The 24,138-nt window shown below is 38.9% G+C and overlaps 1 protein-coding gene across 27 annotated transcripts in view; it reads left to right on the forward strand.

Moving 5' to 3' along the window:
• The window catches only part of UBR5 (ubiquitin protein ligase E3 component n-recognin 5), a 140,253-nt gene that overhangs the window by 82,541 nt on the left and 33,574 nt on the right, over positions 1 to 24,138 (forward strand). For 8 of the 27 annotated variants that reach the window (XM_037892168.2, XM_037892171.2, XM_037892173.2 and 5 more), the window contains 21 exons: positions 2,344 to 2,487; positions 2,573 to 2,684; positions 2,903 to 3,057; positions 4,625 to 4,822; positions 7,503 to 7,713; positions 8,357 to 8,401; positions 11,375 to 11,501; positions 12,447 to 12,598; positions 13,061 to 13,156; positions 13,646 to 13,769; positions 14,719 to 14,816; positions 15,484 to 15,632; positions 16,820 to 16,911; positions 17,795 to 17,941; positions 18,047 to 18,165; positions 18,257 to 18,383; positions 18,489 to 18,618; positions 18,914 to 19,074; positions 20,494 to 20,733; positions 21,705 to 21,828; positions 22,708 to 22,819. In XM_037892168.2, the coding sequence (XP_037748096.1) occupies positions 2,344 to 2,487; positions 2,573 to 2,684; positions 2,903 to 3,057; positions 4,625 to 4,822; positions 7,503 to 7,713; positions 8,357 to 8,401; positions 11,375 to 11,501; positions 12,447 to 12,598; positions 13,061 to 13,156; positions 13,646 to 13,769; positions 14,719 to 14,816; positions 15,484 to 15,632; positions 16,820 to 16,911; positions 17,795 to 17,941; positions 18,047 to 18,165; positions 18,257 to 18,383; positions 18,489 to 18,618; positions 18,914 to 19,074; positions 20,494 to 20,733; positions 21,705 to 21,828; positions 22,708 to 22,819 (2,863 nt within the window). The remainder of the gene's footprint in view (positions 1 to 2,343; positions 2,488 to 2,572; positions 2,685 to 2,902; positions 3,058 to 4,624; positions 4,823 to 7,502; positions 7,714 to 8,356; positions 8,402 to 11,374; positions 11,502 to 12,446; positions 12,599 to 13,060; positions 13,157 to 13,645; positions 13,770 to 14,718; positions 14,817 to 15,483; positions 15,633 to 16,819; positions 16,912 to 17,794; positions 17,942 to 18,046; positions 18,166 to 18,256; positions 18,384 to 18,488; positions 18,619 to 18,913; positions 19,075 to 20,493; positions 20,734 to 21,704; positions 21,829 to 22,707; positions 22,820 to 24,138) is intronic. The other 19 variants (XM_037892174.2, XM_037892176.2, XM_043539248.1 and 16 more) reach the window with 5 other exon arrangements.

The following is a 24,138-nucleotide window of genomic DNA, read 5'->3' on the forward strand; positions in this document are numbered from 1 at the left end:
ATGTCTAGCAAACAATTCTGTTTCTGAAAGAGATTTCTAAGTCAGGTATTTTTATTAAAAAGAATAAAATACCAGGGCTTAGTAGTGAGCTTCTTTCATTGAACTGAGACTAAAATAAACTGGGAATAAAAATGAGTCTGAGCTACTTGACTAGTTTTAAGAAAAATTTTGCTGTTGTTTACTGGTCAACTAATCTTTTTCTAAAGGCAAGTATATAATAGATCCAAACTCTTGAGTCTGTGTTCTCTGTATAACTGGGATCAGAGCATCTAGTTTTTACTTCGCAGTTGACTGCTTGATTCGTCAGTGGGTGGTCTATCCTGACTAGTCTGACACACATAAAAGCCAATAACTACTGTAGCATTTGTCAATGAAGGAGCTACCATAGTGGTCTTTTTTTCAGGAGCTCGCTTCTAATCCCTTCTCTCCCAAATCTTCTTGAATGAAGGTTTTCCCTGGTTTTCCTAAATCAACTCTGAATGACCATTAGTTTCTTTCTAAATAAAGATTTTCAGTTTTGGTGCTTCTCCTTTAAAAAACCGTTTCCTTTTAGGGTCACTGCATTTTTCTTATTCTGTCAATATTTCTTTTTTACTGACTATATAAAAAGCAGCTCAGTTGCTTTCAATGGTGACTGAAGTGTGATCAAAAGAAGTCTAGAGCAGATTTGTTTTAGGAAGATGTGTTGATCTGTTAGATGCTGGGGAGAATGCCAACTTTTTCCCCTGTAGCAGGTTATGTAAGTCTTGAAGATGGGAAAGAAGGAAACATGGAAGATGGCCTCATAGCTCTCCGTGCTCCTGATAGAAGTTAAGACTGTACAGAGCCATCTGTTTTTAGAAGAGGCACAAGTGAAGTCTTCCATAGCAACACTTAAACAGTCATTTGTGAGCTCCCATACGTTAGAGCAGTGGTTATGCCAAGGCTTCACTGTGGTCTCAAACACTCAATCTACAGCACAGATCGCTGGAGAAACTGGCACTGAAGCCTCCCTTCAAGTGTAGATTATTTACCGACACTTCCTATGCCTAGTTTTCCCTGGAATGCCTGGATCAAACTGCTTGAGTCCTCCATGCAACATCATTCTTTTATTACCGTTCCTGCTAGCTAAACTCTGGTCTAGAACATGTTCTCTCTTGATAGGGCCAGGTTTGTGGCTTTACACCACGTTCTTACAACTTGTCAATCCTATACGCTCTGTATTAATTGACGCGGAATAGGGCATCAAGCTCACTCCCATCTCTGGGTGAGTGTGCCTTATGCTTTGGCACCAGTGCCTGTAATACTGCTGGTTACGTTGTCACCATCGTTGGTGCCATCTCTCTTGATACAGGGTGTTAAAGCATTCTTTTTCCATCAAAGCACTTGGTGGCCTGAAACTGGTTGGGGGAAAGATTGGGAGTCCATAGGAGTCTCTGTTACCCTGAAGATTTAGAGGGAAGCTCTCCTACTCCTTACAACTCCATCAGAGTAGAGGAGGGTGCAGCAGTTGACTAGTGAACAAAATACTTCTTTTCTTTCCTTGCAGGCAGGGTACCTGCACCAATCTCACTTAATTGAGAGGCTAGCAAAAGCTTCAGAGTTACCATTATTCCTTGAGGTGAAGGCCTTAGTAAATCTGAAGGCAGGTCTCATCACCTGGTTTGGCCAAAAGGTGAAAGTGTTATTGGACCTTGATTCGTCCTAGAAGCCTCAAAAGTTAAAGGAACGTTACACTTTTTCTGCTTATTTTTCTCTTGTACTTTTGAGAGACTGGTGACTGCAGCTGGAATGACCAAGGGACATGATGGCTTTGCAGTTTGGTGATTCATGAATGCAATGCTAAACTGAGGAACTTGTTTGGCAAGCATACCAGTCATGCATATATAATGAGCAGCTCTTCAAGGGCAAGTACCACTTAGAATTTCAGAAGAAGTGTCTGAGGCTTTCGACTGCTTTTGTAAGGGGAAAGATGCATGTAGTGTAAATGTTCCTGGGTACGTGTGGCTGCATTCTTAGACTCGAGTTTTAATAGTAAACTATTTTTGAGATTGGATTGGGGCAGATAAGTAAGACCACTCTGTTCACCGGTTACTGTCATGCGGCTCCTTTTCGTAGTCATTCCAAATACTGGATTAGAGATAGGCATGAAGAAATCCATCTAAACAAATAGGTGCACAGGAACCCAGTAACTGCAGAAGAATAATGCCCCTAATAACTAGGGGCTTCCGAGTTAAGACTTACTGTCTCAGACCAAACTTCTATGCTCTGACAAAAAGGTTCAGGGTACATAAAACTACTTTACAGCTTTATCGCAAAGTTTTTAGTAATACATCAATTATATTTAATATGTTCTGCTTGTAGGTACTAAAAGTGGACGGTGCGTATGTTGCTGTGAAATTTCCAGGCACATCCAGTAATGCAAACTGTCAGAGCAGCTCTGGTTCAGATCCCGATCCTTCTTCCCTTCTCCAAGATTGTAGGCTGCTCAGAATAGATGAACTCCAGGTATGTTGGATGGAGAAATTAAAAAACAGGAATTTGAAATTTCCTCATGCTGTTTGCATACTGAAATCTTGCTCTTGTTTTTTAGGTAGTCAAAACTGGCGGGACTCCAAAAGTTCCAGACTGCTTCCAAAGGACTCCTAAAAAGCTGTGTATTCCTGAAAAAACAGAGATTCTAGCTGTGAATGTAGATTCAAAAGGTAAGTGTTTTCTGTAAACTACCCTGCTGCACTTCTTAGAAGTGTTTTTTCCCCTTTGTGGAAAACATTTCAACTGTCAAATTAAGGTGCATGCTTGTCTGCGTTGATTAACAAATTATTAGAGATGCAATGGTTTGTATGTGTGTTCTGTTGTATTACAGAACGCCATCAACAAGAGATGTTTAATTTTTTTCTTTCTTGTTCATGTACCCATGAAGGAGTGCATGCTGTCCTGAAGACTGGGAACTGGGTTCGATACTGCATATTTGACCTTGCTACAGGGAAAGCTGAGCAAGAAAATAACTTCCCCACTAGCAGCATTGCTTTCCTGGGTCAGAATGAGAGAAGCGTTGCCATTTTTACAGCTGGACAGGTTTGTTTGGGTTCTCTTGTTAATTTCCCTGTTAGAATTTAGTCGTTTAAAGTGCTTTAGTTTTCCTAACCTGTAAAATGGAAATGCTGCTTACTTTTCTAAAACTCGTTTAAGGTTTGGAAGAGCTGGGATTTTTAAATGGTTTAAGGGAGCTAGGCATCCAACTCCCTTGACTTTCATTGAAAGTTAGGCACTTAAACACTTTTAAGCATGTCTGAAAATCACATATCAGAACTTTTAAATCCTTGGATGGAAGGCGCAAAGTATTTTTATTACAGAGGAAGTAGCCACTGCTTCAGTGAAGACTTCAGTGAACAGCAGATATGGCTTTGTTCAGGAGGAAAGTAGATTTTCATCTGACCCATTTCTGAACATTTGAAAATAGCAAAAACTATTTCATGCTCAGTGTGTTAAGCTTGTTAAGCATCTGTCTAATAGGATGTGAAGTGCATGTGTCTATAAGGAGCTTAATGAACACGTGATCACTGACACATGGCTGTGCAGCACATCCTCTCTTAGGAGCATTCTGAACTACTAAGTCTCCTGGAAGCACTTCCAGAAGACTGAAACTTCTTGAATGTTTCTCAGACCCACAGTCTTATTAAATGGAGCCTCCTCTTTGGGTTCCTGTGGCATCAAGGTTGATCAGGTTCCAATGTTGGTGTAAAGACAAATAGGGCTGGCTGTGGACTTGCATGCTTTGTTTGCAATATTTTGCAAATCAGAGTTTCTAAATCCTGTGATGTTAATCTGCTTCTTTTAAGTTTGTCATTCCCCTCCCCCTTTTAAAATAATAGAAACTACGGGTCAAAAGTATGTTAAATCAGTGTAGAATTTGCCTGGCTAAATACACAAGTCAGGTAATCCCAAATTTAAGGTTGAATAACAGACTTAACTCAGTATTGTAATGAATATGTAAGGGGGCCATCTTTAACTGCATATCGATTATTTCTTAATGCAGATTATTATATAAAGGCTATAGAGAAAATATATCACACACAGCAATATTGATATTTTTTCTATGTAGTGTAGGCAGTCCATGACTTGCTTAGGTGACTTAAGTGAATAATGGATCTGCAGGCATACATAGGTGTTTAGAAGAAGAAACAGAAAAAATAATATTCAGTGATTTCTGCAAGCTTTTGTATAATCCACATCTTTAGTAAAGATATGTAAGAAAATTTATTGTCAAAGGCATTGAAAATTTATAGAATTCAGAAACCTGAAATGGAAACCTGAAATTTCCATTCAGGTTTGTAAGTATTTTTCAATAAATTATGGTGTCAAAGATCCAGGTATTGTTAGGATTGATACATATTTCATTTTAATTGAGGTTTCATTTTTAAAGTAAATTGACACTTACTTGTGCTAGGCCCTTCCCAGTCATTCAAGAAGGGGTGGTTCTTGTCCCAAGGAGCTCAATCTAAGAAGAGGTTATGAATTTCAAATCAACTAGATTTCCTGTAGGCAGCATAACAGAAGTGAGTCTTTAGGAGGGATTTAAATGTAGAAATACATATTATGATTTTGCAAAATGGTGATCTGGTGTTAATTTATTTTTATGTAGGAATCTCCTGTTATTCTTAGAGATGGAAATGGAACTATCTATCCAATGGCAAAAGATTGCATGGGTGGAATAAGGGATCCCGACTGGCTTGATCTTCCACCTATTAGTAGTCTTGGAATGGGTGTTCATTCCTTAACAAATCTTCCTGCTAATTCAACCATCAAAAAGAAAGCTGCTATCATCATCATGGCTGTTGAGGTAATGTTCTGTGTTTTGCTTACTTCATTACTATGTGGTAATCTTAATAACTGCTTTTTAAAAACAGTAAATTAAAGCATCTTGATATTTAACTCTTTAAATTACCATTGCATTTCTACTCTTAGGTGTCATTTTAAATTAAGTAATCTTTTATAAACATGAAAACCAAACACAACTATTTAGTAAACCAAAAGGTCTTTGACACAACTCCAGTATGAGATTTTTAAATTATTCTTTTATAATTGTTAGAATTATTAGGGATTATACTTCTAAAGTTTAAAATATTGACTAGTGTGTCTTGCATAATATTGTATTATTCTATTATGAATGTATGTGTTTTCTCAAGTGATCAGAAGTTTGCCACTTACTGTAAAGGCACTACAGTTTGCCTGTAATTTGAACTAGTGCAGGAAATGTTAAAGGAGAAATTGTAGGAGTGATTTCTTGTGAATCTCCACTGTTGTGACGTATAAAATCTCTGGGGAAGGACCTCTTGCTTGAATCCTCTGTAGAGTGCCATATACGCCTACAGCACCGTATAAATAATTATACAATATATTGTACACTAGTTTATGCAAAATGCCAAACATGCTGGAAGAACCTCCACTACTTCCTCTTAAATGGTTGGTGTGGTATATTAGCAGATTTCCTAAAGAATGGATTTATCATGTGTGCTGTACTGCTGCACATCATTCTAGACCAGGGGTTGGCAACCTGTGGTACGCGTGCCAAAGACGGCACACGAGCCGATTTTTAATGGCACACTGCTGCCTGCCGGGGTCCCGGCCACCGGCCCCGCTCAGCCCGTTGCCAAACCCAGGCCGGGACCCTGGCAGGCAGCAGCATGCCATTAAAAATCCCGCCTGCCCCAACCCGTTCTTCTCCGCTGCCCCGCGGGGGCAGGGTGAAGAAACTTGGTCCTACCGGCTGCTGCAGGGCACGCAAGCTCCCTCTTCCCCCAGCCTGCGGGATTCCTGCCCCTCCTCCTCTCCCTCCCTGCCACTGATCAGCTGATGGCCCTTGCGAGGGAGCGTGCTTGCTGCTCCGGGGAGGAAGCGGAGAAGAGGTGGGGATGGGACCTTGGGGAAAGGAGGTGGAATCAGGGCATATCCCCTCCAGCCCCCTTCCGTGAGCCGCTCTGGGCAGGGAGCTGGGAGCAACCCCAGGACCCTAGCCCACACCCCCTGCCCTGACCCCTGCATCCCCCCACGCACACTCCCAGCCCTCTGCCCTGACCCCTGCACCGCCGTCACACCCCAGCCTCCTGCCCTGACCCCTGCACCCCCCACGACCCAAGCCCTGACTCCAGCACCCTCCACATATGCTCCCAGCCCTCTGCCCTGACCTCCTGCACCCTCCTCACACGCTCCCAGCCCCCCCCACACCCCATGCCCTGACTCTGGTACCACCCACATTCCCACCCCCACCCTGAGCACCAAACGGGAGCTTCTGCACCATCCCACCTCCCACACACACATTCCCACCTGCACCCCTCGCACCAAATGGGAGCTTCCCAGATAAGCACTCCACACCCAAACCTCTTGCCCCAACCCTGAGTCCCCTCCCTCATTCTAGCTCCTGGCCAGACCGTACAGCCCTGTGCTCAGTGCACTCCCACCCTCAGCTCAGTGCAGAGAGAGAGGAGGAGAATGGGCTAGAACCAGGGAGAAGGTAGGTACCCACTCTGTGTGGGCAGGGCCGGGATCCCAGACCAGCAGCAGGCTGAGTGGAGCCAGCAGTCGGGACCCTGGCTGGCAGGAGCTGGCGGACGGAACCCCAAACCGGCAGCGGGCTGAGCCGCTCAGCCCACTGCTGGTCTGGGGTCCTGGCCGCCGGCCCCGCTCAGCCTGCTGCCAGCCTAGGTGAACGGAACCCCAGGCTGGCAGCGGCCTGATCTGGCCGGCGGCGTAAGATCAGCATTTTAATTTAATTTTAAAGGAAGCTTCTTAAACATTTTGAAAACCTCGTTTACTTTGTATATAACAATAGTTTAGTTATATAATATATAGACTTATAGTGAGAGACCTTCTAAAAACGTTAAAATGCATTACTGGCACGCGAAACGTTAAATTAAAGTGAATAAATGAAGACTCAGCACACCACTTCTGAAAGGTTGCTGACCCCTGTACTAGACCTATATTGAGTCTCGCATTGGGGTACTCCACATCTGTAGGAGGAAAAGGGGTCACCCAGACAATTTCAACCTTTCCATCCCAGTTCTACCAATCATTAAGAGAAAACCCTATAAAAGCCAGTTTATACAGACCACTTGCTGTGTTCCTTGAGTCCTACCATTTTGCTCTATTACATAGTCATGAATCATAGAAATCCTTTATCTTTTGAATTGATATAACCAGGTATGATGCCAAGAGCCAAGCTTTTGAAGGTTTGACAGATGCTTGGTATTTCAGCATGTCCTTTTTCTTTAATTTCCTTTTATTATTTGGTTATAGTAGAAATGACAGTCAGACTCGATATGAGATGATGTTGAGATAACATTTAAAAAAAAAAGTTCTTCTGGTATATTTGTATTCAACATTTCCTGTGTTACTAGTGAACATCTTAGACTTAAGTTTTGCATGTTCATTTTTCAATGCGAAGCCAGAAGTATCTAGAATTGTTTCTGTCTAAATTTTTTGTTTCATTTTATTAAAGTCTTTCTTCCTTTTTCTGAGCACAGAAACAGACTTTAATGCAGCATATTCTCCGATGTGACTATGAGGCCTGCAGACAATACCTGATGAATCTTGAACAAGCTGTTGTCTTGGATCAGAATCTACAGATGCTGCAGACTTTCCTTAGCCACAGATGTGATGGAAATCGTAATATTCTACATGCTTGCGTATCTGTATGCTTCCCAACCAGTAACAAAGAAACTAAAGAGGAAGAGGGTGAGCAATGTATCATGAGTGTCTTTTTGAAACTACCTTTTTTTAATACAGTTTCAAGAATATTTGGAGGAGAGCCAAAATTTTCAAAACAAGTGCATAAAATGTGGCACCTAAAATAAATGGCCTCACTTTTCAAAGGTGTGGTGCATATGCAGCTCCCACTTACTTCATTGGGGTTTATGGGAGCTCAGCACTACTTTATATAGGTGCCTAACTATGGTTTTAGGACAAACTTAGAGTACCCAGATCTGAAAATTTTAGATTGTCCCTTTATATCACTATTAGCTTGGGGTCACGCACGCACGTACGCACACAGTTGTTTGTTTTCTTTCCAGGATTATCAAATAACTAGTCTAATGTTTAGTGGTGTCTTTGGTATTTCTTCCATTGAGAAATCTGTATTGGAAAATATGAACAAAGGGCTTTCTGTTGATGTAAGGGACTGACATTTTTTATAGCTTTTAAAATACTATTGCATCAAAAAAAAAAAACACATGAAAAGAACATAAGTTTGCAAAGTCAAATGCTCAAAAGATAGGAAATGCCAGAATTAAGACTACTCTTGCCATTTTAATTCAGCCCCCTTCTGCATATGCGTTATGATAGTCTTTAATTACATGATCACATACTATTGTTTCCACAGGGCTACTTCATTCAGTGCACAAGATGGACAGTGCTCACCAAATGGGTAGCTATTCAATATTTCTTTTATCCTCATCATTCAATGTGTGGCCCCATTCCTTATTTATTGTACACCATCCAAACCCTGCACTGAATAAAGATTTAACTTCCTCATGGGCTTTACTGTGGTGCTCTCATAGTAGTATCTTGGTTGTTTACAGACATTAATGAACTTATCTTCATGAGGCCACTGTGGTGACTGGGTGGTGGTATCACTATTTCACGCATGAGGAGCTGAGGCAGAGAGATTAAATCCAGAAGTGCCAACTAATTTTGGGAGCCCAGTTTGAGAAGCTGTGGGCCTGATTTTTTTTCGGAGTATTTAGCAATTTAAAACACTCTCTACATTCAGAGCACAACTCTCATTAATCTCAGTTGTAGAAGTGTGGATCACTCACAAGTCAAACCCCACGTGTCTCTGATGGGTTACCCAACGAGCACATAGTGGTCACCAGTGAAAATTTTGGTTAGTGACTTTGCCACAGAGTTTCTATATGGTACTGGGGGAGGCAGAAACAGAATCCAACTCTCTAGAGTGGCATACAGCTGCCTTAACTGCAAGACCATCCTTTTTCTTCCTGCAATTCCCTGTCTCATTCATTACACACCTTCCAATTTCTGTGACAGAAATGAGGCAGGGGTCCTACAGACAACCGCCTCATTCACTACACAACACTTATTCCCAGAGCACCGTCCATCATGTGCACTGATTGAGGCAGTGGTCCTGTGGGAAAAAATACTATGTGATCATGTAATTAAAGACTGTATTAAATGCATATCCACAAGAGGGCTGAAATAAGGTTGCATTGGCTGGCAACCTTAATATTCTCTCTCTTCCTAATTTCGAATACTTGACTGTGCAACCGTAACATTCTTTTGACAGTTTTTTTTTATAATTTATATACTATATAATTTACCAGGTTTCCTGAAAACTTAAAATCCAAAAAGATAAAAATTCCATCATGTGGAGTAATATTGACTACTCCCCTCCTCGTAAGTAGGGTTGGGCTCTTCAGTTCCCATGCATAGACCTCCCTACTTGAACTAACAGTAGCAGTAGTGGTAGAAGGTTATCTTCTGTTGACCTGCCACTAGACAGGGATGGCAGCAAAGGAATGTTGACTCAGGAATAATGGGTTTAATTCCAGGTTCTGAAGAGGGTGTGCTTGAGCTTCTCAATGAAACAGTTATAAAATTTTTAACATGGACTAAACTGTTCATCTTTCTGAGAAACAGCTGAACCAATTTGGCTTAAACTTTTTGAAAAAGACATAAACCTAAAACAGTAAGCATGAAGTTTCAGTCCAAATGATTCAAGTTTGGCAAAGTTATAAGCAACTGAAATAGGGTCTTATAATGGAAAATGTCAGGCAATGTTAAATATATATGCTAATACCGGTACCACTTATTATGCTACGTATGCTTTTATTATACAGACAGTACCAATACTGTAACCTTGGAACTTTGATCATATTAAAGTAGAAACCTTACCCAATTCTAGTTAAATGCTGGTACAGAAATGCTTGTGAAATTTTTTAACTTAGAATATAAATCCAGTGTGGTGGTTTTTTACAGTTTCACATTATCTGCCTGAATAAAATAAACTCAGAAAATGACCTTGTAAACTGCATTAACTACTTAACTTGAAATGTTTTGTTTTTAGCTTGTATGTTGCTGAACAGTATTTCTTATGACTTTTATTGATGCCTATTTTCTGAGATTCTGAACTAGAATATTTCATAGGGAAGTAAGTAAAGGATTATAGAAGAATATAGTCGATATAATTTTTCATTACCCAGACAGAAGCACTAAAAGTAAATGACTTAGGGCTTGTCTCCATTGGCACTTTACAGCGCTGCAACTTTCTTGCTCAGGGGTGTGAAAGAACACCCCCCCCCCCCCCCCCCCCCCCCCCCCCGAGCACTGGCTGTAAAGTGCCAATGTAGACAGTGCACCAGCGCTGGGAGCAGGTATTCTGGAGGTGTTTTTTTTCTTATAGCACAGGTAGAACTCTCTCCCAGCTCTGGTGCTGCAACTACCACGTAGTGAAGACATGCCCTTAGTAATTTCTGGATTTTTAGTTACCACAGTGCTGTAGTGTTTATGTGGCTTTCTGTTTCACAGAAATGTTGTAACCCAGACAAAACGGTTCTCTCTGAGAGAAACTGTTTATACTAAATTGTACAATTCTTTTTTCAGTGTAGCAGCTGTGTTAGTCTGTATCCGCAAAAAGAAAAGGAGTACCTGTAGCACCTTAGACTAACAAATTTATTTGAGCATAAGCTTTCGTGAGCTACCACTCACTTCATCAGATGCAAATTTTACAACTTTTTTGTAAAACTTTTTTTCTAATACACAAACCAATGAAAATGTCTTGCTGATCCTATTTGCTGTACCATAGATTTTTGTCATGATTGCCTGCACGATATAGTTTTGTCGTCAGTATCTGGATGAACTTTATTGGGTTGACACCTCAGAGAAATTTCAGAGGGGAGCTCTGTGCAATTGTTTCTTTTGCAGTGACTTTTCAAATGCTGGTTCCCTTTGGCACTCAGGACCTTTGTATGTTTGTACAGCCATTAGAGGAGATTTAAGACTCTTTGGGTTGTTGTATATAGAGATACTAATAGTTCTACACCTTATTCATTGAATCCAGAGTCTTATTCCAATAATTATTACACACATGTATAAGGCACACAGCAGTAATATCTGGATACTACTTGCAAAATGAAAAACATAGGATCTGTGTTTTTGCAGATCATAAAGCATATTCTGTGCAATCATTTCCCATCAACAGCTACTTTCCTCCTAGAGCCAGGGAATTTGCAACTGGAAGACTAATTTGAATTTAAAACAAACAAAAATTAAAGAGTTTGCAGGAAAGTCTTTATGATGTAATAAAGTTCCTTGTTTTAACTCCTTTCTTTATAATGATACTTTATTTAAAATTTGGCACCAAATGTTTTTCTTAATGTTTCAGAAGCAGAGCGCTCTGAAAGGAATACGTTTGCTGAAAGGCTTTCTGCGGTTGAGGCTATTGCAAATGCAATCTCAGTAGTATCAAGCAATGGTCCAGGAAATCGGGCAGGATCATCAAGCAGCAGAAGGTATAAACTGGTTTTAACAAGCTTGTTTTGTACTTTGAGTACCCCTTGTATATTAATGAAACTATAAAAGGTGATATTAGGAATAGCAATTTCAATATTCTCATTTACTTTGCCATCACAGAAATTGCACTCTAATGTACACAGACCACACAAACGGCAATCATAAGCCTATCCTCGAAGGGGTGGGGGGGAGGTTTGGGCGGGGGGATGTTTGTTTTTTTTGCCTTTTAGCTGTGGTCAAGCATGAGGTGCTGTTGTCAGATTAAGGAGAAGAAAATGGGGATGTAGTGATTAAAGTGCAGGAGTGAGGGCCAGACAGGCATGGTTCTGTTTCTAGCTCTAGCATAGACTTGTGGGTGTGTCTCAACTACTCTGGCCTTCAGCTTCTTCAACTGTGTATTAGTACTTATCTACAACCTGGAGATTTTGAGGCTTTAACTAATTGCTGTTTATAATGTGCTTTGAGAGTCTAGGAATAAAAGTGTTATAGAAGTGTTTGAAAATTGCTACTTATATTTACATCTTAAAACTTCTAGGATAGGCTTATGATTTCAGTGTGTGTGGTCTGTATATATTAGAGTGTAATTTCTGTGATGGCAAAATAAATGAGTAATATTGTAATAGATACTCCTAATATCTTTTATAGTGATCCATTCTGCAAGCTGCTTGGATTCTTTCAACTCTTATTCCCCTTTCTCCCCCAACTAATCATTGCTGTTGAGGGATTGGTGGGGGTGAGAGGGTATGGTACCTATGTTGGTCTAAGTCATTGATAAACTCACAAGGTGTCCCTATTTATTTGCTGTCTTCAGGACCTCTAATTTCATTAAGTACTTCCCCCCCACAAGTTTGGTTTGCCTTTAACTAAAAAAGTTTTTCTTTGATTTATAATTAGGTAATATACTTAATGTGGAAGTGAATTTGTTCTGTTTGGTTTGTATTCAGTTTGAGATTAAGGGAGATGATGAGAAGATCTTTGCGAGCAGCTGGATTGGGTAGACATGAAGCTGGAGCTTCATCTAGTGATCACCAGGACCCAGTTTCTCCACCAATAGCTCCTCCCAGCTGGGTTCCTGATCCTCCTGCAATGGATCCTGGTAAGATTGCTAATGTATCAATTGAGTGTAAAACTAAACATGTTTTAAAAAAAACAACAAGAAACTAATGACTTTAAAGGTGAATTTAAAATTTAGTGTATGAGACTGAAATGTATAGATTTTAAAAAATGTCCTGAAGAGTAAGTAATGTTAGTAATGGACTAGTCAGATGTACTTTTTGTATGGAAGCAGTGATTTAGAATTTAAAAGCATTTATTCAAACTGGTACAATAAACAAAATTTGTTTAAAATGCTGTTGCCAAACTTTTTTTAACAACCAGACTTTGCTATAATGTTGGCTACATTGATGTCAGCCTAATGACATGACTTTTTGCTAAAAGCAAATTGTCAGTTAAATATAAAGAACAGATGTATAGTGTAGCTAGATACTGCAGAAAAAGCTTGTTGTTAGGGATGTTTTTTATATATTGATGTACATCCTGCTGTTCTGTTTACTGAAAGATGGTGACATTGATTTTATCCTGGCCCCCGCTGTGGGATCTCTTACCACAGCAGCGACTGGCACTGGCCCAGGACCTAGCACCTCCACCATACCAGGTGAGAACCTGCTCTTTATCTGGATATGCTTTAGAAAGGGGGAAGGGGGAATCAGAAAAGCTACCTTTTGATAGGTTTTGTGTATCCCAACTGCTCCTTCTTTGTAAATACAGATAGTTTTGGCTTGAAGCAGCATTTTACCACTATTCTTAAACTTATTTTTATGTAAAGCACAGCTCAATAGAACATCACATAAACTTTTATTTACCTGTAAATTTTGTGCATGTGAAAACTGTCAATAGTAACATGAAATTGTGCTATCTGTTTCAGCTCATAACATTTCACATTCGCAAATCTTATGTCCTTTATATACAGTGAAATGCATAATGTGTTGCTGAAACTGCCAAGACTATCATAGTCAAGGTGATGATTGATGATAACCTTAATACAACTATGTCTTTTTGATGAAATTATTTTTATTAAATGACCCCCTGTAAGAGGGATCCACTTTAGGGATTGTTTCCACAGAAGTATTTTTTCTAATTACAGGTCCTTCTACCGAACCGTCTGTAGTAGAATCAAAGGATCGGAAGGCAAATGCTCATTTTATACTGAAATTGTTATGTGATAGTGTCGTTTTACAACCTTATCTTCGAGAACTACTATCAGCCAAGTAAGGGTTTTCAAATGAAAAGTGCTGCCATTGTTTAAAACAAATATCCCCTGAAGATGGTACATGAGCTGAAACTTACTCATGAACATCTTGGTTAAAATGTCTTCAATCTGTAGACAAATTTTAAATATGAAACGGTATATTAAACTAGTATTACTGCAGAATGTCTGCAAGAGTGTGTGTGCACACAGATACATGGATTACAAAGTACTTTACTTCTCAAGTAATCCCTTTGAGGATATTTAATCTAGGCACTTAACACTGTGATACTGCTGTATTGGAGAAGGGTGTATCATAAGAAACCGACACCAGGTCTAGAGATTCTTTGTGAAGAAAGATGAAATGGAATCCAACTTAATATCTTTGGATAAGACAAGGCTTTGAAATTAACTATTTTCACAATTGACAAGACTGATAAAATTGATAAACTATTCAGAGTAGGGAGAATTCATACTAATTAAGAAACAAAGGGACACTACTTAAGTGTCAGGAAACTCTGGAACTTTGACAGACATATTGCCCATTGTGCAATAAAAGTTTGCTATGAGATGCCAAAGAGGACTAAAGCAACATTTGAATTCTTTTCTCATGAAAGACTATTTAGATTATTACAGTAAAAAAAAGACACTCTTAATTAATTGAGTTTCTCCCTTTAATCAACATGACAAAGTTTTAAATATATGGTAAATTTACCAACTCCCTGTTTTTCCTTAGTGTCTGCGCTATACTAACTTTATTTTTTAATCTTTCCAGTTTTGTTCTGTTACACAAAAAAATTCATTCTTTTTGGTTATTACTTTATATGTACTAATATTCAGCAGCCTCATTTATCCAGGCTAATTCCTGTTTATATAGGTTTAAGTTGGCCTATTTCATAGCTTTCTAGTGTATCTACAAGTTCAGCATTTTTCGACTTATTTGGTAATAACTTTACAAATTTGTTTACTAGAGATGCAAGAGGTATGACACCATTTATGTCTGCTGTTAGTGGCAGAGCGTACCCTGCTGCAATTACCATTCTGGAAACTGCACAGAAAATTGCCAAAGGTAAATGAGTTTCAAATATGTTTTATGCATACCGAGCTGTTTCCTTTTTTTAATTTTAGTTTTGGCGTACATACAAAAACAGTAATTGATGCATAACTAACATACATTCTTTTACGTAAAATTTCATATGTTCGGGTAAATGCTGGTGTTCAAAATTTACCCCTCCCAAAATATGGTGCCTGTGTCATGGATAATTTGCTATTTGAGAACATGTACTAATATGTGTATTAATAATAGCTATGGAGTTTTGTTAATACTACTACTTTGCTCTAACAAGGCCTTTCATTCAAGGATCTTGTTGCTTTACAAACATTAATGAATTAAGATAGTATTCTCAAAGTGCTAAATGATTAAACTTCACAGTACTCCTGTAATATAAAGGGATCACTTGATCCACTACTTAAGTTTATTCTTTCTGGTTTGGAATACAATATCTGATGCAACTGTACACATTTAGGTTCCCTTCCTGCAAAGACTTAGGCACCTGCTTAACTTCGTATCATAGTTATCTGCAGGTGTTCTTTGTAGGGAAGACCTATAGTGTGTTGGGGAAGAAGTCTTCTAAATATTATTGGGAGCATTTTATCGTTCATATTTCTAACTCTTTTAAAATGGATTTTACCATGAAAAACTTTGTTTTAAAAGACTTATGCTTGAATTTTTCTAGCTGAGGCAACTTCTAGTGAAAAAGAGGAAGATGTGTTCATGGGAATGGTTTGCCCATCTGGCACAAACCCAGATGATTCTCCTTTATATGTTTTGTGTTGTAATGATACCTGCAGCTTTACGTGGACTGGAGCAGAGCACATTAATCAGGTAAGGAAACACATTCCCATTTAACTTATTAAAAAGTGTTTAAAACTATGCATTGTCTGTACTTTAGAGTTAGTGTTACTGAACACCAGTCGCCCTATTCTTGTATAGATGAACTTCATCTATTAATTCATTTTAACAGTTTGGAGTTGTGCTATAGTCGTCTTTATCTAGTTCCACTTCTCAAAATAGAAAACATAAATCGGTAGCTGTTTTTGGTCAAAACCTTGTTGCTAGTAGAGTTCTAGGGCTGTTTCCCTGAACAGCTTGGACATAGATTTGTAAGTGAGCAGAGTATTCTATAGTCTGAAGGATTAACTAGCAGAAATGTTTCACAGTAGTTCTATTGTGTGCGTTAAAGGAATATTTTAAAAAGCAAGGTTTTAGAGGCATTGCAGTCTTTGATTAACCAACAAAAATGCACCTACTCAGCAACTTTTAAAGTCCATTTTTACCCTAGGGCCACTACAGCCACCCTTTAAGCCTTAATGCAGCTCTAAAAATGGAGGTTGTCTTCCTTTCAGCTTGCTTTTATTCCCCCAGAACTGTCCTGTTGCTCAGTCTTGCCTTAGTTTGACATTCAGTTTTAATAGCTTCACTTTTACTGAAAGAATACCAAAGGAAAGCAACATATAGTAAAAGCTGTTTTATCTGGCACTTCACCAACCAGAAAGCTCTATAAACTGGCATTTCTGATCTTCATTGACATTCCGGTTTATAATCTGGCAGGAGGTTTGTAGTCTGGCAGAGGGGGTGTGGAGCGTGGGCTCTGGGAGGGCATTTGGGTGAAGGAGGGGACTTGGGGCAGCAGGTTGGGGCGCGGGAGCCGCCCAAGGTGAGCCTCTGTCCCATCGTCGTCGTCCCACCCCCCGGTGCTCCAACCCACTTCCCTGTGCCCCCTCCTGCACCCAAACTCCCTCCCTCTTCCTTAACCAGCATTTTTCACTTACTGGCACCCCCCATCCCCCTAACATGCCAGATGAAATGGCTTTTACTGTATTTAAGTACACTGTAGTATACTTAATCCTGTATTATTGTAGAAGATGGAGGTGGACCGGATGAACTTTTGAGGTCTCTTCCAGCCCTACATTTTTGATATTGAAGTGAATATTGATACTAGATATCCATCGTGAGCGGGAAATTATGCATATAACTTCAAGTTTATAAAATGGTGATTTTTTTCATTCTAGGATATTTTTGAATGCCGAACATGTGGCTTACTGGAATCTCTTTGTTGTTGCACAGAATGTGCAAGGGTTTGTCACAAAGGTCATGATTGCAAGTAAGTACACACTGAGTTAGACAAACTGATGTCTTAATTGGTTCCATTCACTAGCTGCTTTCTCTTCTGATTAGTTGTTGTTTCAAATTCATTAGTTTATGCTACAAAATACTTGCACATTAATAAACTATTAAAAATTAACTTAATATGAACCAGTCTATATCCATACATTTTTTTTTATATCCATAAATGTTTTTAGTCTTTCTGCTATTTAACTGGAGGCAGTGGCATACAGAGTAAATGGTTAGCATATTCAACCACAACCTCCGAAGTTTGCTTATATAGGAATAAAATATGAACCAAAGCTATGAAGCATCAAAACAAATTTAATGTATGTTCCCCCTAACAAGTAGCCCTGAGCAAGGGATAAATGAGCTAGAAACCAAATATACATCCAAAATATTTGATTGCTACAAATTTGAAGCTACAGTCCAGGTAACTTCATTAAACCGCTTAAGCCCAGCTTCATTAATATCAAACATATATAAACTAACAAGTTATCAGCTCATACCCACAAAGATGTGCTTGTCATTTTTAAGAATCTTTGATTTTTCTTCAGTAGAAAAAAGGATTTTCAGTTTAACTTTTTGATGCTTTGGAGATCCCTTTTACTTTTTAAAAAAAAAGGTAATCTGAAATGTGAAAAGCTGTGTAGTGAAACTGTCATGCTAAATCAGTAGTAGAACAGAACACCAATAAACTAAAGTTGAGTTATTTAGGAATTGTAATTTTTTTCTCTAAAATGAGTGTGTTTACTGTTTCAAAAAGTTTATAGTAGAAAATGAAATTTATTTAAAAAAACAAAAACCCAAAAGCTGTCTTCAGTAAATATTTTAAAAATGAATTTCTGAAGAGTGATGTTAAAGATTTTTATTTGTTTCAGGCTCAAGCGAACATCCCCAACAGCCTACTGTGATTGCTGGGAAAAATGCAAGTGTAAAACACTAATTGCAGGTCAGAAGTCTGCTCGTCTTGACCTACTTTACAGACTGCTTACCACTACAAATCTGGTCACAATGCCAAATAGCAGGCAAGTTTCTATTTGTAGTGACTTGGGGTGAGGGAGTAGAAGGAATAAAATATGTGACAGGTTTGTTTTTAAATATTTTTCTTACTAATGTATTCTGCATTACAGAGGGGAACATCTTCTATTATTTTTAGTACAGACAGTTGCCAGGCAAACTGTGGAACACTGCCAGTACAGACCACCTAGAATTAGGGAAGATCGTAATCGTAAAACTGCAAATCCTGAAGGTGAGCCTTTTTTCAATAAAAAGAAAAATATGTAGGTCTCTGCGTTTCACTCCCTTTCTCACATACCACTCTTGCCTCGTTTTCTCTTTAGATTCTGATATGCCTGATCACGATTTAGAACCTCCACGATTTGCTCAGCTTGCTTTGGAACGTGTTTTACAAGACTGGAATGCGTTGAAATCTATGATCATGTTTGGCTCCCAGGAGAATAAAGACCCGTGTGTATTTGCAAATATTGTTTCAATTAATTTTTTTTAAACTCTTGTTTTTGAGATCTGTCAACTTATATAAATTTTTTTTCATTTTGCTTTGTTTTTTCCAAGTCTTAGTGCAAGCAGTAGAATAGGTCATCTTTTGCCTGAAGAACAAGTTTACCTTAATCAGCAAAGTGGTACAATTCGGTTGGACTGTTTTACACATTGCCTTATTGTCAAGTGCACAGCAGACATTTTGGTAAGCACTCTTAGCTGTGTTTTAAATTAATTTTGTACATCCTGCAATATCCATTAGATATTGATACGTTTAAGAGTTGGTTTTTAATTCAGTTTCAAAGGGTGTGGGGTTTTCCATCCAATTCTGCTCTTATGTGATCTACTGATATGCCTTTTTTACATTAAGGGAACGAGCACATTTTTAGATACCAGTTTTCTGTGAATCTTTAATTTAGACACTTGAAACAAAATGCGTTAAGCATTTCTAGTATGATTTCTTACCACATAAATAATGCATTATAATGTTGTTTCCATAGCTTTTAGATACTTTGCTGGGTACCCTTGTAAAGGAGCTACAAAATAAATACACTCCAGGGCGTAGAGAAGAAGCTATTGCCGTTACAATGAGATTTCTGCGTTCTGTGGCAAGAGTTTTTGTTATTCTTAGTGTGGAAATGGCTTCATCCAAAAAGAAAAAGTAAGGATTGTGTTTTACTCATTACATAAATAGATGTGTATGAACTGGTGTTTAGTCATTAATAAGGAAAACACTAAAATGGTCCTGTGGGGATAGGTGATCCATAAGGCTTCTGAAACTAGCCTTTTACCTCTGGGGATCTGGATTCATATGATATTTAAGTTTCATATAAAAAGGAATGGTTTGACTCTTACTTTAGTCTCTATTTTCCCATAGCATAATTAGAGATATAAGGTGGGTGAGGTAATAATCTTTTATTGGACCAACTTCTCTTTCAAGCTTTCACGCTACAGAGACCTGAACAAGAGCTCTGTGTAGCTCAAAAGCTAGATATTACCTCACCCACTTTGTCTCTCTAATATCCTGGGACCAACACAGCTACAACAGCATGCATAACATAGTCACACAGTTCAGCACAATTGGCAGTTTGTAGTAGTGTCTCCAGACTTAGTGTCAGGTGTCACAGGTCAAAGATGAGGGGTGTTGGTGGAACTGTGAAGTTTACATCACACATGGCTCTACACAGTGCTGCATTGGACCTGAGCTTTTATAAATTGTGTGCTGACCTTACTCTAGTTAAGATATAAAAGGAACCTTAAATTTTAATGTTGAAAGGGTTCTGTTTTTTATACAAAATGTACTGCCTTGACCAACTTTGTTCTGTCAACAGTACACTTATATGTGCTCCCTCATTTTTGAGGTATTAACAAGAAGTAGTCAAACTGGAATTAGTTGAGAATTTTTCAATAAATGCTAATAAAAGCTAAAGCAAACTTTTTGCTGGGGGAGGGAGAGAGGGAGGGAGGCTCACCCACCCCAGAATATTCAGTGGTTGGCTGCTCATCTGGGATGAGACTTAGTTTCAAGTACCTGCTCTAATGGAAATGTCTTCCAAGTGGAACTATTCCAACAGAAAAAACTGAGACCCCACACCTCAGAATAACTATTGGCGATGGTTAGGACGCTGACTTGGAATGTAGGAGACTGGCAGAACAGGGATTTGAACCTGGGCATCTCTCATCCCATGTTAATGCCCTAATCCCTAGGTTGGCTGTTCTGGGAGAGGGGTGAGAGTCTGTTGTTTTTTGTTTTTGTTTTTTGTGTTTGTTTTGTACTGGTGCAGAACAGGAAAAGTTAGGAAATCTCTCTGAAAACTTTGCAGGATGGGAAGACGGTTCCCCCAGTAGCTCTAATTCTAACCCTCTTTTGACCAGCATCATCATAAATTATTGCAATTTCTGTATCTTCACTTGCTTCACTTGCAGTGTGACTGAGTGTTTTGCTTTTTGTTTTGAGAATGCATTACACATATTGCCTCATATTCTGTCTTTGGTTAATAATTTTTACCCATATATAGCTTATAAACACTTTTTTCAAAAGATGACCTATTTGATTCTTCTTTCCACCATTTTTTTCTAGCAACTTTATTCCACAACCAATTGGAAAATGTAAACGAGTATTCCAAGCACTGCTACCCTATGCTGTGGAGGAGTTGTGTAATGTAGCGGAATCCCTAATTATTCCAGTCAGGATGGGTATTGCGCGTCCTACTGCACCATTTACTCTTGCTAGCACTAGTATAGATGCCATGCAAGGCAGTGAAGAGCTATTCTCTGTGGAGCCTCTACCACCAAGACCATCATCTGATCAATCTAGCAGGTAAAGTTAACTACTTATTCTATTCATCTCGTTATGTGCTTGCTACAATATGGTTTTGGAATGTTCTTTAAAGAATCATTTGATGTATTTAGTAGCAGAATGTAGAGGCTCCATATTACAAGTAAAATGTTTCCAGAATACTTGGCCATGAGTATATAAATCACAAAAAATTGTGTGGCAGCATCCACCGGAACATCATAAAAGAATAACTGGCCTGTGTACTTTGCATCTGGACCTGTAAGGGTGTGAATACAGGATGCTTTTTACAATGCATGGGAGGCAGGAAAAAATCTAGTCAGTTGTTCTGAGGGTAATCTGGTGTTGTTTTGGCTGAGTCCAGAGAAATGCAACTGCTGCTGGAGACCCCCAGTGAGCATGAGAGCAAATCTCTGACTGTATTGTGAACACAGAGAGATGAAGACAGTCTGATTCCAGCCCAAGTGCAGTAAGGGGTAATGATATTGAAGCTCAATCACAGGGAGACACACTCTAGATCAAGTAACTTTAGACAGAAGATAAGCAGAAAAAATGCTGGTGTCCAGCAGTACTGGAGAAGTACTAATAGCTGGGTAAGAGCAGCACTTTGCCAGTGCCCATGGTACTTTCCTTTCTTCACTGACTAGTGCTGTCATCCCCTCTCACGTACATGAACACACTGATTAATTCCTGCTGTTTGGGTATGTTTGCAGAAAGGTGAACATGTGCTGAGTAAGTGATAATCTAACTGTTCATTTTAGTCTAATTTGAAAGTGTTTTCTTTATCTGGAAGAAAGGAAAGGAAAGGGCTGGTCCTCCTAATTTGATAGTAAATCTGAGGAAGCCCTTTTGTTCTTCCATCCTCACACTTCCACGAGATTTTTAGATTAGCTCTGTTGTGAGAAGGGAAGTGAATAACTACTACTTTGTTAAAAATATTTACAGTGTAATTTTTTCTGTTGCCATAGTTTACTTATGTTTCTATTTTGGTGTAGTTCCAGTCAGTCTCAGTCCTCCTACATTATAAGGAATCCTCAGCAGAGACGGATCAGCCAGTCACAGCCAGTTCGTGGCAGAGATGAAGAGCAAGATGATATTGTATCAGCAGATGTGGAAGAGGTTATTTTCTTAATTTTTCGCAATTTGGTACATAATGTGCATTTTGATGTTTAAATATCAGTGCATAATCAATGGCACTCACCTCTGAGCTAGAAAGTCATGAATTCAGTATTTGAGCATATACATGGTATAGAGACTGCAGTGGCCTCCAGGAATACTGCAAGTAAGGTCTGCTGTACACTGGAAAAAAGTGTGGTGAAGGTCTGCGTTACAAGACAGTAGTGCCTGACATGATTAGAACATGGTTCAGTCTTGCTACGGAAATGGGGTTGGACTGAATGGTGGTGTAGACACGTTCTTAAACGTTTGAATTTTGCAAAACTAGAACATGATTCAGAACACTGTTAAAGTAACACTCAGTCCTTTACATGCTGCATGTTCAAGTGTGTTGGGTGATATTTTGTTGTAACAATCTGTTAACATATGTAGATTTCAGAGCATAGGTCCACCAAGAGGAGATGTCCTTTAGATAAGATCCTTGGTAGTTTTCTAGGTGGATGATTTAAAAAAAAAACAAAAAAACTACAAACTCAAAGGATTAGTTAATCCTGGTGTTTGTGGCCAACATTTCCCTTTCAATATTAGATTCTGATGTCCAAGGCAACTTTTATTTTTGGATGTCTTGTCTGTTCCATAACATTCCATTTGTGAACTGTCAAATGAGCTGCCACACAAACCAGTGCAAATAAATGCCTTCCTCCTCCTCACCTCTGCCAGAATTGTATGCCCATTTTATACTAGTATTGCTGCAGGAAACAGAATTGTCACTTTGCAGTATGATTCACAGAACAAAATTCAGGAGAAAGCAGACAGCTTGTACTTGAATAGAACGAAGATAAATATACATGTTACAGCATAAAAATAAAAAGCATTTTCCAGGTTGAAGTGGTTGAGGGAGTAGCTGGAGAAGAAGACCACCATGATGAACAAGAAGAACATGGAGAAGAAAATGCTGAAGCAGAAGGACAACATGATGAGCATGATGAAGATGGTATATACTTTTCATTCATAATGCAAAAGGAGCATCTCTCCTTCCTCTTCCGCCCTCTCCCACCCCTTTAAAAGACAAGATTCTGGACAAACTAGTTAACAATAGTACAGTTAGCAATAATACAGCATAAAGAAAGTAATAAATTGAAATTTGAATACATCAGAGCCAGGAGGCCTGTGAAAGAATAGATGAGTTTGCTGAACTACCAAGGAATAAAGGGAGCAATTAAGGAGGCTAAGGTATTGCAAAGAAGCTAACGGCTTCTTAGCAATGGTCTTCACCACAGAGAATTTTGAGGCAATACAGACTTCATAGTTTCACTTTTCAGCTAATAAATGGGACACTAACAGATTGAGGTTTCAAAGTGATGGAACAAATTGACAGTTAAAGACTAACAAATTGCTCTAGGCCCTGATGATGATGATCCAAGAGTTCTGAAGGAACTTAGGGTCAACTTACAGCAGTGTCTATACCATGCTATGTTGACTGGAGATGCTCTCCCACCAACTTACATTCCGCCTCTCAGGGAGGTGGAGTACAGACGTCAATGGGAGAGCGCTCTGCCATCGACTTAGCTTGTCTTCACCAAACCTGCTAAATCGACACCACTGCATAGATCGCAGCACTGCCAATTTAGCAGGAAGCATAGACAAGCCTTATTAAACAGCAAAACCAAATCTTTTTAGCCTATCGGCAAAATAGTAGAAAAAAAACCTGATGTATATAATTTATTTGAAATTTCAAAAAGCATTTGAACAAAGTCCCTCACAAGAGTTACGGGCTAGAAACTGGCATAGATTAAAAAATGAGTCAAAATAGTCAGTATTAAATATGAGAAAAGATCAGGTGGGGTGCCCCAAGGATTCATAAAAGGACTGGTTTTTATTCAGTACAAATATTAATGATGTAATAAGTGGAGTGAATAGAAAGAAGGCAAACATTTTAGATGACAGTTATTTAGATTCTTCAAGACTAGAGAAGATAGGACGACTGGGGAGACATCATAAAGAGAGGCAAATGGATAGCATGATGTCAAACAAAATACAGTATTGCCAAATGCTAAGTAATACAGGTTGGAAAGAATAATTTGAACTGCTAACATACATTTATATCAGATAGAAAAATAAGACGGATATAAACCTTTTATGTTTGAGGCCTTAAGACCAGCACAAACTGTGTTAGGTTAGGAAAGGTTTCTTCCTAATTGTCTATTATGGGAACTGTTGCACTTTTGTCTGAATTGTCTGGTGTCAGCCATTGTCAGAGACAGTATGCCGGCCAGGATGGATCAAACGTCTGATGAAATATGGCATTTTCTG

This window comes from Chelonia mydas, chromosome 2 (assembly GCF_015237465.2).
Source record: "Chelonia mydas isolate rCheMyd1 chromosome 2, rCheMyd1.pri.v2, whole genome shotgun sequence".
Lineage (NCBI taxonomy): Eukaryota > Metazoa > Chordata > Testudines > Cheloniidae > Chelonia > Chelonia mydas.